Raw genomic sequence first — 11412 nt, forward strand, 5'->3', positions numbered from 1 at the left:
ATGTAATTATAGATTAACGCACGCCACTCTGGTTATCTTATCAACACAGCCTGAAAAAGGGGAGATTAAGATCACTATTTGAAAGTTAATCTGATTAAACTGCTGTGTTTTCGCTGCTATTTTTGCTAAAGATCCCTTAAGTGTGTTCATTAAAAAAAAAAAAAAAAAAGAGATGTATACTGAGCTAGACAGTTGAAAAACTTGCCATTGTTCTCTGGTGGACAAGCTGATGGTGGCAGTTTCTAAATTACCTCCCCAACACTTTTCAGGTTCAACTTGTCGGCCTCTACTTCCAGGCCCTCTTGACTAGCGCTAGGACTGGAAATACGAGCCAGAAGTCAGTAAGATCTTTAGTTGATACACACAATACGTGCTTTATTTAACATCCATTGCAAACAAACAATCCAACAAAGTTGCAGATCCCCAGGTCTTTGGTATTTCACTGATTGGTCTTCTTGTCCAAAGTGCTTTGAAAAGCAAACATTCTTGCCAGTTTGTTAGTCAAATCTGGCTAATGCAACCTTGCAGTAAATCCCACCGTCATGAAGGTTATAATGTTCAGTTTTTGTTGAACCTAATACTGTGTACCTCATTTACATAAATAAGTGTAGACAAAATATTAGAATCACCTCCCAGTGTAACAATTGAACAGCCTCTAAAATGAACATCCAGCTGAATCAACACTTCTCTAGAACAGCGTCAACAAAGACTGAACCTTCATGAAGGTATGATGCCCCTGTTAAATTATTAACAAAAATTATAATGTTCAAGTCCATTTAAACAAATTGCTTTTGGATGGAACCAATAACTGTACCTCTTAGAACAAAACATTGAATATCACATAAACCTTCACAACAAAATGTCTGTGTTACCCAAGAAAGCAAGTCCGTAACTCTACTGTGGAACAAAACAGCTGCACAATACTGTCTCGCACTGTTGATGGACGCCCAGGCATCAGAAGATGTTCTGATAATCATCAGTTCACTAGTCACTCCTTCTTCTTCACTGGAAGTCCTGAGCGGGCGAGAAACACTGGAAGCAGAGCCAGTGCTCCCAGAGCCACAGCCACTAACGGTCGGTAGAAAAGCCAACCTGCTCCGATGGTGAGAAGAGACAGAGAGCAGGAGACGCACAAGGCGAAGATCTTCAGCCCCACGGACACGAGCTCTCTGAGAACAGGAACCCAGTCCACTGTAGGCACACGAGAGAAAGTATTATGAATGCGATTCAGGGAAAGAAATCCATGTATGATGTGGAGATACAGCAGCAGTGACTGTTTACCCAATGTGTGGATGATTCGCATGGTCAGCTGAATGCTAAGGAACATGAGGGCCCAGCCTGCAGCCCTGAGTGCCCAGGTCTTCATACTGTTGGACTGGTGTTCCTTCTGAAAAACCTCCTACACAAACAATACAACGGCATCAACCACCAGAACCAAGTGTGGAATATGTGTTAACTAGACACAATAGGCAAACAACAACCGCTGTGTCCAACAAATGCAATAAAATCACACTAACCTCTGCAGAGAGCTCCTCCAGGTACAGAATCTCCAGAGTGTCACCTGACCTGGTTTTGAAAGGCATCAGCTGCTCGCCTCTCTGCATGGCCACGATACTGACCTGGAAAACAGATTTTACCAGCGCCTTAAGAGGAAGACCACAATTTAAGCCGAATCCGTATGAGCACTTAAATGGTGTTTTTTTTTTCCAAGCACAAATGCCAAACATTCCTTCCTTCCCAGAGACTATGTCGCTTTTCCTTATGTGACAATGAACAGAACATCTTTAAGTTTTGGACTGTTGGTCGGACAAAACAAGCATCTGATTGGGCTTAAGGAACAATTTTTTAATTGTAGATTATATTTAGTAATCTTTACAGTGTACTGTTTTTGCAGTTAGTGTACAAGGGATCAACATACCTACCATTTCATACAGAAACTGATAACAATGGACATCACAAAATTTATATAGACCAAAATAAATAATCAGTAGATTCTCTTTACACCCCAACAGAAATCCATAAATCAAATACTCTGAAACAAAAATGAAAATCTGGATTCTGTGACTGACACAGGACCAATCATTTCATTTAGTCCGACTGAAATGATTGGCTGGACTACCTGCGTGCACTCTCCCTGTGCACTTACTGCACATGAAAATGTGTTTTGGGGGAGTGGCCTTGGAGGGAGGCAAATTGCGAATCCTACTCTGGCCCGACTCAGGACCTGATTGGCTTAGCTGGACGATGACGTTTCTCATTTAGCCCTTGCTGAAAAACAAATTGACTGCATTTAGAAGAGATTATTATGGCTTAACAATTTCAAGCTAATTTGCAGAAGAACAGCAAAAACGTCCTGTTCTTTCAGCGAGGGCTACATGAGAAATGTCATCAGGCTAAGCCAATCAGAGGCAGAGTAGGGCTGGTCCTCCCTTCGCCATAGTAGGATTCGCTGAAGGGGGGGGGGTTCAGTTGCATACTTTCCAAATTTAGCTGTCTCTTGCAACGTTGCCTACCCCAGCATTAGGATAAGACCATTAAATTAAATCGATAATGAAAATATGTGCAGCCATCATTAAAAACTAGGGCTGATTGATTCAACTATTGATTACTTTTTGATTTATCATTTAGTTTATAAAGTTCCCAGAGTCCAAAGAGAAATCTTGTCTGCCAAACACATTCGAGTTACAGTAATAGAGCAAAATACAACAGGTCCTCAAAAATGAGCAGCTTGAATGGGCGAATGATTGATAAATTACTTTTAAAAATTAACTGATTATAAAAAATGTTTAAGTTTGTGGTGATCAGCTAGACGGCCGTAGTAGCAGATTGGTTTTTACTGTTTATTTTTTTCTTGTTTCAAATTACTGTTACATAAAAGTATTGGAAAAGTGTATCAGATCCGCTCCTCATCCTGATAAGTTCATCCTCACGGGTAGTATTATATAGAGAAAGACTACAGCCTGCTAATTTTTTTGTACTTGAATGAGAGAGAAGGAGTGAAATTGTTTAGTGACCAAATAAGTTGTGGGAAACTAATTTAATTTCATACGTGTGTTGAAAGTAAGCAACGGAAAATTATTGTTAACTTTCGATCTATAAACTGAATTGAAAGATCTCCGCAAGTGCTTTTTCCTTTATTGATGAGTCGCAAACCTCCTCGAAAAACGACAGTAATAAGTAGCCTATAAAATGAGAAAGGAGTCTGTTTAAACAAGTCACTGAACTATACTAAAGACTCACAAACAGAGGAAAAGAGAGGCTGCGCATTCAGCTGATCACACCAGCTACATCTGATATCAGCCACAGCTGCAGCTGGAGGCTCCGTGAGTAAAATCAGCTGATCGCTGCTGCGCCACAAAAGCGTTTAATTGATGTGATGGAACGCAGCGATCGATCGGTGGGTGACATGTGATGTACATAGCACATAAAAATGTCCAAAGAAGAATGATATCAGAAGATGAAACCAACAGAAAGCCAAGCTTGAGGTGATAAACCAGCAACAGTGACGAATATGCCTGAGATTGCAGCCGAAGGTGAGCAGCTGTAAAAATCACGCGAGCACATACACACAGCACACATGTTTCATACAAAAAGTAATTTCTTGCCGCAATCTAGTTACAAAAAGTATCGATTGAAGTACTGGTTTGACTGGAGACATTTTGATTCTACTCGATACTGGGCTGTTTTGGTTGATACCATAAAAGGTATGAAGTAGCGATACCCATCCCTAGCGTATACCAGAACAGGTCATCTGCACTCACAGTTTGAGGCGGGCCGAGGCGAGACGTCTCACCACTCAGTCCAGCGAAGGAGAATCTCACACGCACATCCCCAACCTTGTGAAGAAACACAATACAAACTGAAGCCAAGAACTGCATGAATGTGGAACACCCCGTCCATCAGAGGTCAGAAGGTTATATATCTGGGAGATGATGATGATGCTCACCTCCGGCCTGCGTGGGTACTGAGTGTGATAGAAATAATCGTCATCAATGCTGAGAAAAGGGTCCAAGGTAAAGGCATTGAAATCCCTCAAACTCAGCGTCTGGAAGTTATTTATCTGCTCCACTAGGCCTGAGGATTATAAACGATAAATTGAGTCAAATCTAAACAGTGTGACTTACAGTGCAGCATCTGATTTCTGCCTGCAGCGTGTTACCTTTAGACAGGAGGAAAGGTCCAACTGCGACTTCGGGAGCCACCACTATGACACTCTCAACCGCCATGGCACTAAGGTTCAAAGGTTAAATTAAAGACAAACTACGCAAAAACACACAAAAATTGTATTTCTAATGTGACAGAAAGGAACAAAATAATCTTGGTACCTTGGGTTCTGGTGACCGATTTCCTTATCGAAGTTACGACTGTTGATCAACTCTGATTTCCACTCCGTGTCTAAAGTAAAAGAATCACAAATAATTATTTATGAATGTAATGTTTTTTCCCCCAAATACTAACAGTCTTAATAAAAACAACTCACTATAGGTGTAAGTCGTCTCAGTTTTGGTCTCACCATCCTCTTGGTAGTCCCTGAAACGAGTCGCACAAGAACTCACTTCAGGCTAATAATGTTTTGGGATGCAGCCAACATTGTTACACCTGGCCACTCCCTGAACATTGACATATGCAGACAACAGACTCACTTGCTCTCCCGGTACTCCACCCACTGATACATCTCCACCTGCCTCTTCAGCTTCACTGCCTGCACCTCCACTCTGTAGTTGGGGTCATGCAGGGGCTACACAGACACATTACCTGAAGTTAAATTTACTTCAGAGTTTTGCTTTAACAAAATTACTTTTATTAATAATTTGAATTTAAAAATAATTCTAGCAGGACTGCACTGAATGAAGCTGTCAAATCATCAACAGAATAAAATTAACTTGAAATAAAAAAACAATTCAACGGTTTGAACCCTTTCTGTTTTCCCCCTAACCTGTACTAGGCATGTTACAAAATAAATATACAGGAAAATTCAGAACCAACACAAGAATTTTGAGATGCAGATATTAATATTATATCACGTAACAAAGACGCTGTCTCTATATGACCACAAACACGTCTTTTCTGAACTGATTTTGGCCAACACACAGTGTACACAGACACCAGACTTATTGACTAGAGGTCTTAAATCATTCAAAGGATAGATATACAAAAAGAATAACAACGCTCCATTTGCATTAAAGTAGAAAATAAAAACAACGGCATGGATTTATGGAGGATAACTAGAGGGATCAAATGAACATAAATAATAAACATAAGTTTATGCAAAGTGTTTGAGTATGATCCCAGTTGACTTTTTAGAATTTATCATTATCAATGTGTGATTAGAGAGAGTAGTTTGACACAACAGGGAGTTCAAACTAAAAAAACAAAACTTGAGTACTGTCTACCTGTGAGGTGCGCAGCTGTGCAGATAGATGAACTAAACGGTTGTTATTCTGCAGGTCGAGGCTGGAGTAAGGCCCCAGCGACACAACCTGAGAAAGACCTTCATCCAGGGAGGATGCCGTTTGCAGAGCCCTCCCCTGACCACAGAGACAGATACATGAACAGGCGACATAACACAACAATTAAGACTTTTAATAGCATGCAGTGTGGCTTTGATGTGACATACATGAATATTTATCCACTGTGTGCGTGTTTCGTACCTCATTGGTAAAGAGTACGTAAATTGACAGGAAAAACAGTCCGACACCAACTACCGTTCCTCCTGCTGTTTGCCCTAATCGCTCCAGGAATCCAGGGTTGGACTGAACAGATACACGCTTGTGTTGGTTTGGGTCTTTATCTGAAAACTGACACAAACATGCAAGAACAAAAAGGTTTAATACCAACAATAACCTCAGCTATCCACAAGAATGATGGATGACATTATTGACTTTGAGAGGAACACTCAATGAATTACTAATTTTTTACTTGTAAGATTTCTGGCTAATGTCGGTTGTGAGTTTATTTGCCTTCACTGAAGGAACAAGTGACCATATCAACACAACAACAACAACGTATGTCATCATAACTTTAAATAACTATTTCATTACGTTTGATTGTGATATAATTCACTAAAATGAATTGTAATATAAAAGCATTACCTAGCAGTCACTCTGGTACAGTTTATTAACTATTAGATCAATATAAAACTGTCAAGAGTTTTGATGAATAACTTCATCATTTTGGATGGTAGAACCAAACTGGCTGCACAAACTCAAACAAAAAGTAATTTTTATTTCTGATTAAACATTCTTGTCTTTTGCAGTTGTATAAAATAAAAAGTAAAAATTATAATTTTTACTTTAAAACTTTTGGAACCAACTTTTTCTCCAAGTGATGTTGAACATTACTCCCTGATAGATTTACAAATCAGCTGTGAAAACTAAGTGACGCCAACTTATGCATCTACGTAACTTATGTGCATTTGAGACAGACTCATTTTATCAGATAGATTATTTATTGCTAACGTTAGACCAAAATACCAAGCTCAGGTTAGTCAACAACATGTCATGCCACAGAGCAAGCTACGCGTGACACACCTCTTTTGTCCTGTGCTAACTTCCGAACTTCATTTACATGTTTCAACGAATAAAAGCCTGTCAGTAAACTGTTGTTACATGCCAATCACGGTACTCAAGAGATTCAACAATACGGGGTACTGGCGTTACACTGTCAAAGTATAAACTAGCTAACAGCGTTTGTAAGTGTAAGCTAACTTACTATGACGACAGATGAAGCTGAAGCTGGAATAGGCGGTAAACGGCCGTTAAGATGGTAACGTTGCAGTAACGGTTAAAGAACAGAGACTTTAACTAAACCACTTACTGCTGAAGACATTTCTCTGACTTTCTTAACTTCTCAGTCAAACAGCAAAGTTGGAGGATTTGAAGATCCAGTGACTGGAAACGGACACATCAACGGAGAAACTACAGGAAGCGTTTTCAGTGATACACAGCGCACACCGGAACTCACTCGGGTAGGCAGAATTTTTCCACCTACGCCGCTCGAGTGCCCCGGCGAATTTAACAAGCGCAACCCCAGAGACAATTATCTTCGAAGCATGATGGTTAACTGAGTTTTTTTCGGAAGGTAGGCGTCAGAATGCGAGCGTAATCTTTCATCACCAAACGGACATACCGGTACACAAATGCGCCACATTTATGACAACAGGAACACATATTTTTTACATTTTGTTATAGATTAAACCAGTTAGGGGTTCCTGTCATGTTTCAGGTGAGTACCAGAGACATTTCCCCTGTAACTGGTCCAAAAAGAGAAAATTAGCCAATATTTTACCCAAAAAGCAAAGCAAAAAGGGTGCATTTATACCACTAATACTTTTACTTTTGATACTTTAGGGAGACCTAAAGGGATAGTTGTAACATTTGTCTGCTATTAAATGATGTAAATGTCATCTCTGCAACACAGACAGAAAATGAATGGTTTAGTCTCAAACACAAGAAGTGAAACGTTACTATTCACCCCATAGTCTGGGGTGAAAGGTTAGATATGGAATCTAATAAAAACATGATAATGAACGTTTTTTACTCAACACTTTTTTTGATTTCTGGTTTTTATTTTACAAAGTTTGTGTGTTTGGGTTTGTGTGAATTTACCGTCAGTCATAGTAGTTATGTGAGTCACTAATATCACTGACAGTAGTCGTGAACATGACACATTTTGTCAAATGATCAAATTTGACAAAATGTGCAAATGTGCACAAACTTAAACATTACAGTGTTTGTCAGACACATACTGAAATATAAAGAAAAAAAATAAATACAACAAAACATTTTTAATTGTTGTTTCAACTAACCCAGACTCTTGTGATTCATAACTTGTTCCTTCATCCCCAGCCCCCCTTACTTTATGCTGATAATAGCTTACTTGTGTAATACAGAATAATTTTGAATGGCGGATCTGAATAGTTCTTTCACCATTGATAACACCATCTTCATTCATTACACACACACACACACACACACGCACGCACACGCACACACACACACAAGCATAGATGGGCCAGTCTTAAGAGGATTATTGCAAAGAGAACACAAAGCAATTACTGTCACTTGTTGTCATCATCATACCTGTGTCTCTCTATATACACACATACACGTATGCACACACACACACACACACACACACACACACATTCACAATACTGCAACAGGCTACACTCCTGAAAAGCACTCAGTGAGAAACAGGTGGGGAGACTGTTAGGATGCAGGAATATGATGTTGTTGTGCTTGGAACTGGTCTTAAGGTAAGAAAACTTATATTTCTTGTAAAATAAGTAGCTTACTGTGTGAGTCACATGAGAAAAATTATAAATGTCTGTCGTTCCCAGAGCATTACACTTAGGTCCACTCAGCCTCTTAAAAGCACAGTAACTGGAATCTAGCTACAAAGTTTTAGTCCCATTAACAAATCAAAGTGTCTTCTGTTTCTTTAGTGCAACAGTGTCTTTAGACTGAAAATATACTGGAAGAAGCCTTTTCTTTCACTTTTACCCAAAACTGTTCTTCCCTGTGTTTAGTTTATAATATAAGTAACGGTAAAGTTTGTTCCTGAGTAAAATGGTCACACTTGTACTGATCATTCATGTGCAGACCTTCTGAGCGCCCGTTGGCTCTTTAATGGATTAACAACAATTTAAAAAATGACATCATTATGCTAGTCTTGATCTTCAGATGCACTGTGCCAACTGCTGTCCTGCACCTCACTGTCACCCCTGTCTGTCTCAGGAATGTGTCCTTTCTGGTTTAATGTCTCAAAGTGGGAAAAAGGTTCTGCACATTGACAGGAATCCTTACTATGGAGGAGAGAGCGCGTCCATTTCTCCCCTGGAGGAGGTGTGTTCTCACAAACACAGAAAATGAGCAGACACGCACGTCCTCCATTTCACAAAGCTGCTGCTGCATTGCTGATTTGTGGTGTTGATTAATTTGATGTCTTCCTACATTTACAGCTGTACAAGAAGTTTAAGGTTCCAGGTCCTGCCAAGTCTTTGGGCCGTGGAAAAGAGTGGAATGTTGACCTTGTCCCCAAATTCTTTCTTGCCAATGGTGAGAGCCTAGTGCTGTTCATCTGGACTTGTGATTTGTGGGCATTGTTTGTTGTGCACGGTCACATTCTGTACCCTCTGCTGTGTCTTTGTATTAGATCAGCTGGTGAAAATCTTGGTGCACACTGAAGTTACTCGGTATATGGACTTCAAAATTGTTGAAGGCAGCTACGTATACAAAACAGGCAAAGTGCACAAAGTCCCCGGCACAGAGGAAGAAGCCCATGCTTCAGGTAATGAAGAACGGTTGTTGTTTGTTTTTCAAAATGCTCTCTGCATGTGGATTTAAACTCCATTTGATAATGTTCAATGAAACATGTATATTTCAGATCTGATGGGCATGTTTGACAAGAGGAGGTTCAGGAAGCTGCTGCTCTTTGCCATGAACTTTGACGTGAGGAACCCTCGGACCTACCAGGACATAGATCCTAACAAAACGACCACACGGGACCTGTTCTGCCGCTTTGACCTGGGACTAGATGTTATGGAGTTCACAGGTCATGCCATAGCCTTACACAGCAGCGAGAGGTCAGTCACAGGAAGTTACAGAAATGGTGACGGATGATCCTTTAGGTTAAAACCTCCCTGAGCTCATTTACTGTCTCCTGGTGACCCTGCAGTTACCTGGACCAGCCATGTTTGGAGACCATCAGAAGGATCAAGCTGTACTGTGAGTCTCTGTCCCGCCACAACACCAGTCCATACCTCTACCCTGTGTATGGACTGAGCGAACTACCACAGGGATTTGCCAGGTTACAAAATAATTACTCAGATTTCTCCCTGGATATACCTGTTAAACATGTTTGGTTCACATTATCCAACCTGTGTGTTTCAGACTGAGTGCAGAGTACGGAGGGACCTTCCTGCTGAACAGATCCGTGGATGAGATTGTGATGGACAACGGCAGGGTCACAGCTGTGAAATCTGAGGGGAAGGCAAGTGTATTAACAAAGAGGAAGGCCAGAGAAGTTGCACAGACGAACACTCAGTGATTTTGTCTTTCTATCTCTTTAACAGCTGTTCCACTGTAAACAGCTCATCTGCGACCCCAGCTATGTCCCTAACCGAGTGAGGAAAGTCGGGCGTGTGATAAGAGTCATCTGTTTATTAAATCATCCGGTCAAAAACACCCACGAGGCAAACTCCTGTCAAATCATCATCCCTCAAACACAACTCAACAGGAAATCAGGTATTTTGTCTGTTTTTTTATCCTGCAAAAACCCATGAAAAATAAATCTGACTTGTGTTTTCTAGTGCCACTAGACAGTTCCCACATTACATTCATGCGTGTTGGTTGGATTTTATATATAAAAATTTGATCACATGGCCTAATAATTCATAGAAAAGCCCTTCTCTTTTGTCCATGCAGACATTTACATTAGTGTAGTGTCCCACGTCCACAATGTGGCCTCAGATGGGGTGTACATCGCCACAGTGAGCACAACTGCAGAAACCAGCAACCCAGAGAAAGAAGTTCAGCCAGGCCTGGAGCTTCTCGAGCCCATCATGCAAAAGTTAGTGACACTTTTAAGCCTTTAACTTTACTGTTTGTAAAATTACACTTGAAACAACATTTAATTGATGTCATTTCCCTTTCACTGCTTTGAATCTAGATTTGTTTCAGTCCGCAACCTGCTGGTTCCCAATGAAGATGGAAAAAAGAGTCAGGTAATAATGAGATCCCTCAATCCAACTACATTTCCTGTACAAACATATAATAAAGTGGAGTGAAGTCAGGTGGGTCTGATTTCTCCTCTCGCCTCACTAGATCTTTGTGTCCCGCTCGTATGATGCAACAAACCATTTTGAGTCGGAGTGTGAGGACATCAAAGACATGTATCGCCGGATCACTGGCGCAGAGCTCTGCTTTGGAGGATCACAGAGACACCAGTCTCACAACTCTGATGATGGCTGAGAAAGATTTTCATTGTTAGGGCCAGCTGGGAGGCCAAAATAACAAAATGGATGATTATACCACTGCACAGCTGTAACGCAGAGGGTGTTATGTAGCAGGTAGAGTGAACTGTGAGTGTACTACGTAAATGTTGCATGTCTTTTTGTGTCCTCTAATTTGTTTGCTATCATATCTCCCTTTTGTGAATTTCTGTAAAGCATGACGCTGCTCAGTAAAACGTCTTTTTCTTTTGTCCAATCTGCCGTTGCAATATTTTGGTATCAGACAAGGTAATACTCTGTAACTATCAATACAACTAATTTCACTACAAAGTACTTGTGTTTTTTTGTTTACACCATCAAAATCCAATCCTGAGCACACTGGCTTTTGTGACAATCAAAACTGCTCTTACATTTACCTGTATCTCATCAATATAATTAACTTTTCAAGAACTGAAACC

General features: G+C 40.4%; 2 protein-coding genes across 2 annotated transcripts; one reads left to right on the plus strand and one right to left on the minus strand.

Annotated features, from left to right (window-relative positions):
* Positions 1-349: 349 nt before the first annotated feature.
* LOC119886211 (transmembrane protein 43) lies at positions 350-6957 on the minus strand. Its single transcript, XM_038696795.1, has 12 exons — positions 6817-6957; positions 5652-5798; positions 5394-5528; positions 4644-4738; positions 4481-4530; positions 4326-4395; positions 4160-4230; positions 3947-4074; positions 3762-3836; positions 1518-1619; positions 1282-1399; positions 350-1191 (listed from the first exon to the last, which is right to left on the minus strand). The coding sequence occupies exons 1-12, from the start codon at positions 6826-6828 to the stop codon at positions 989-991; spliced, it is 1206 nt and encodes a 401-aa protein (XP_038552723.1). The 5' UTR covers positions 6829-6957; the 3' UTR covers positions 350-988.
* A 110-nt stretch (positions 6958-7067) lies between these two features.
* zgc:112334 (uncharacterized protein LOC619199 homolog) lies at positions 7068-11284 on the plus strand. The gene is made up of 11 exons (XM_038696793.1): positions 7068-8257; positions 8739-8846; positions 8963-9059; positions 9157-9291; positions 9388-9586; positions 9679-9810; positions 9894-9993; positions 10076-10247; positions 10428-10572; positions 10672-10726; positions 10827-11284. Exons 1-11 carry the CDS (start codon positions 8216-8218, stop codon positions 10971-10973), a joined length of 1332 nt encoding a protein of 443 aa, XP_038552721.1. The 5' UTR covers positions 7068-8215; the 3' UTR covers positions 10974-11284.
* The last annotated feature ends 128 nt before the right edge of the window (positions 11285-11412 follow it).

This window comes from Micropterus salmoides, unplaced genomic scaffold, assembly GCF_014851395.1.
Source record: "Micropterus salmoides isolate LMB-PRFRI ecotype aquatic unplaced genomic scaffold, ASM1485139v1 Ms_hic_scaffold_4, whole genome shotgun sequence".
In the NCBI taxonomy this organism is placed as follows: domain Eukaryota; kingdom Metazoa; phylum Chordata; class Actinopteri; order Centrarchiformes; family Centrarchidae; genus Micropterus; species Micropterus salmoides.

Coding starts and splice junctions, on each gene's coding strand:
- LOC119886211 (XM_038696795.1), bottom strand. Junction 4,531..4,643: donor GTGGAGTACCGGGAGAGCAA/GTGAGTCTGTTG, acceptor GACTCGTTTCAG/GGACTACCAAGAGGATGGTG. Junction 4,231..4,325: donor ATCGGTCACCAGAACCCAAG/GTACCAAGATTA, acceptor TTTGAACCTTAG/TGCCATGGCGGTTGAGAGTG.
- zgc:112334 (XM_038696793.1), top strand. CDS start 8,216: ATGCAGGAATATGATGTTGTTGTGCTTGGAACTGGTCTTAAG. Junction 9,587..9,678: donor GCCTTACACAGCAGCGAGAG/GTCAGTCACAGG, acceptor GTGACCCTGCAG/TTACCTGGACCAGCCATGTT. Junction 10,573..10,671: donor CTCGAGCCCATCATGCAAAA/GTTAGTGACACT, acceptor CTTTGAATCTAG/ATTTGTTTCAGTCCGCAACC.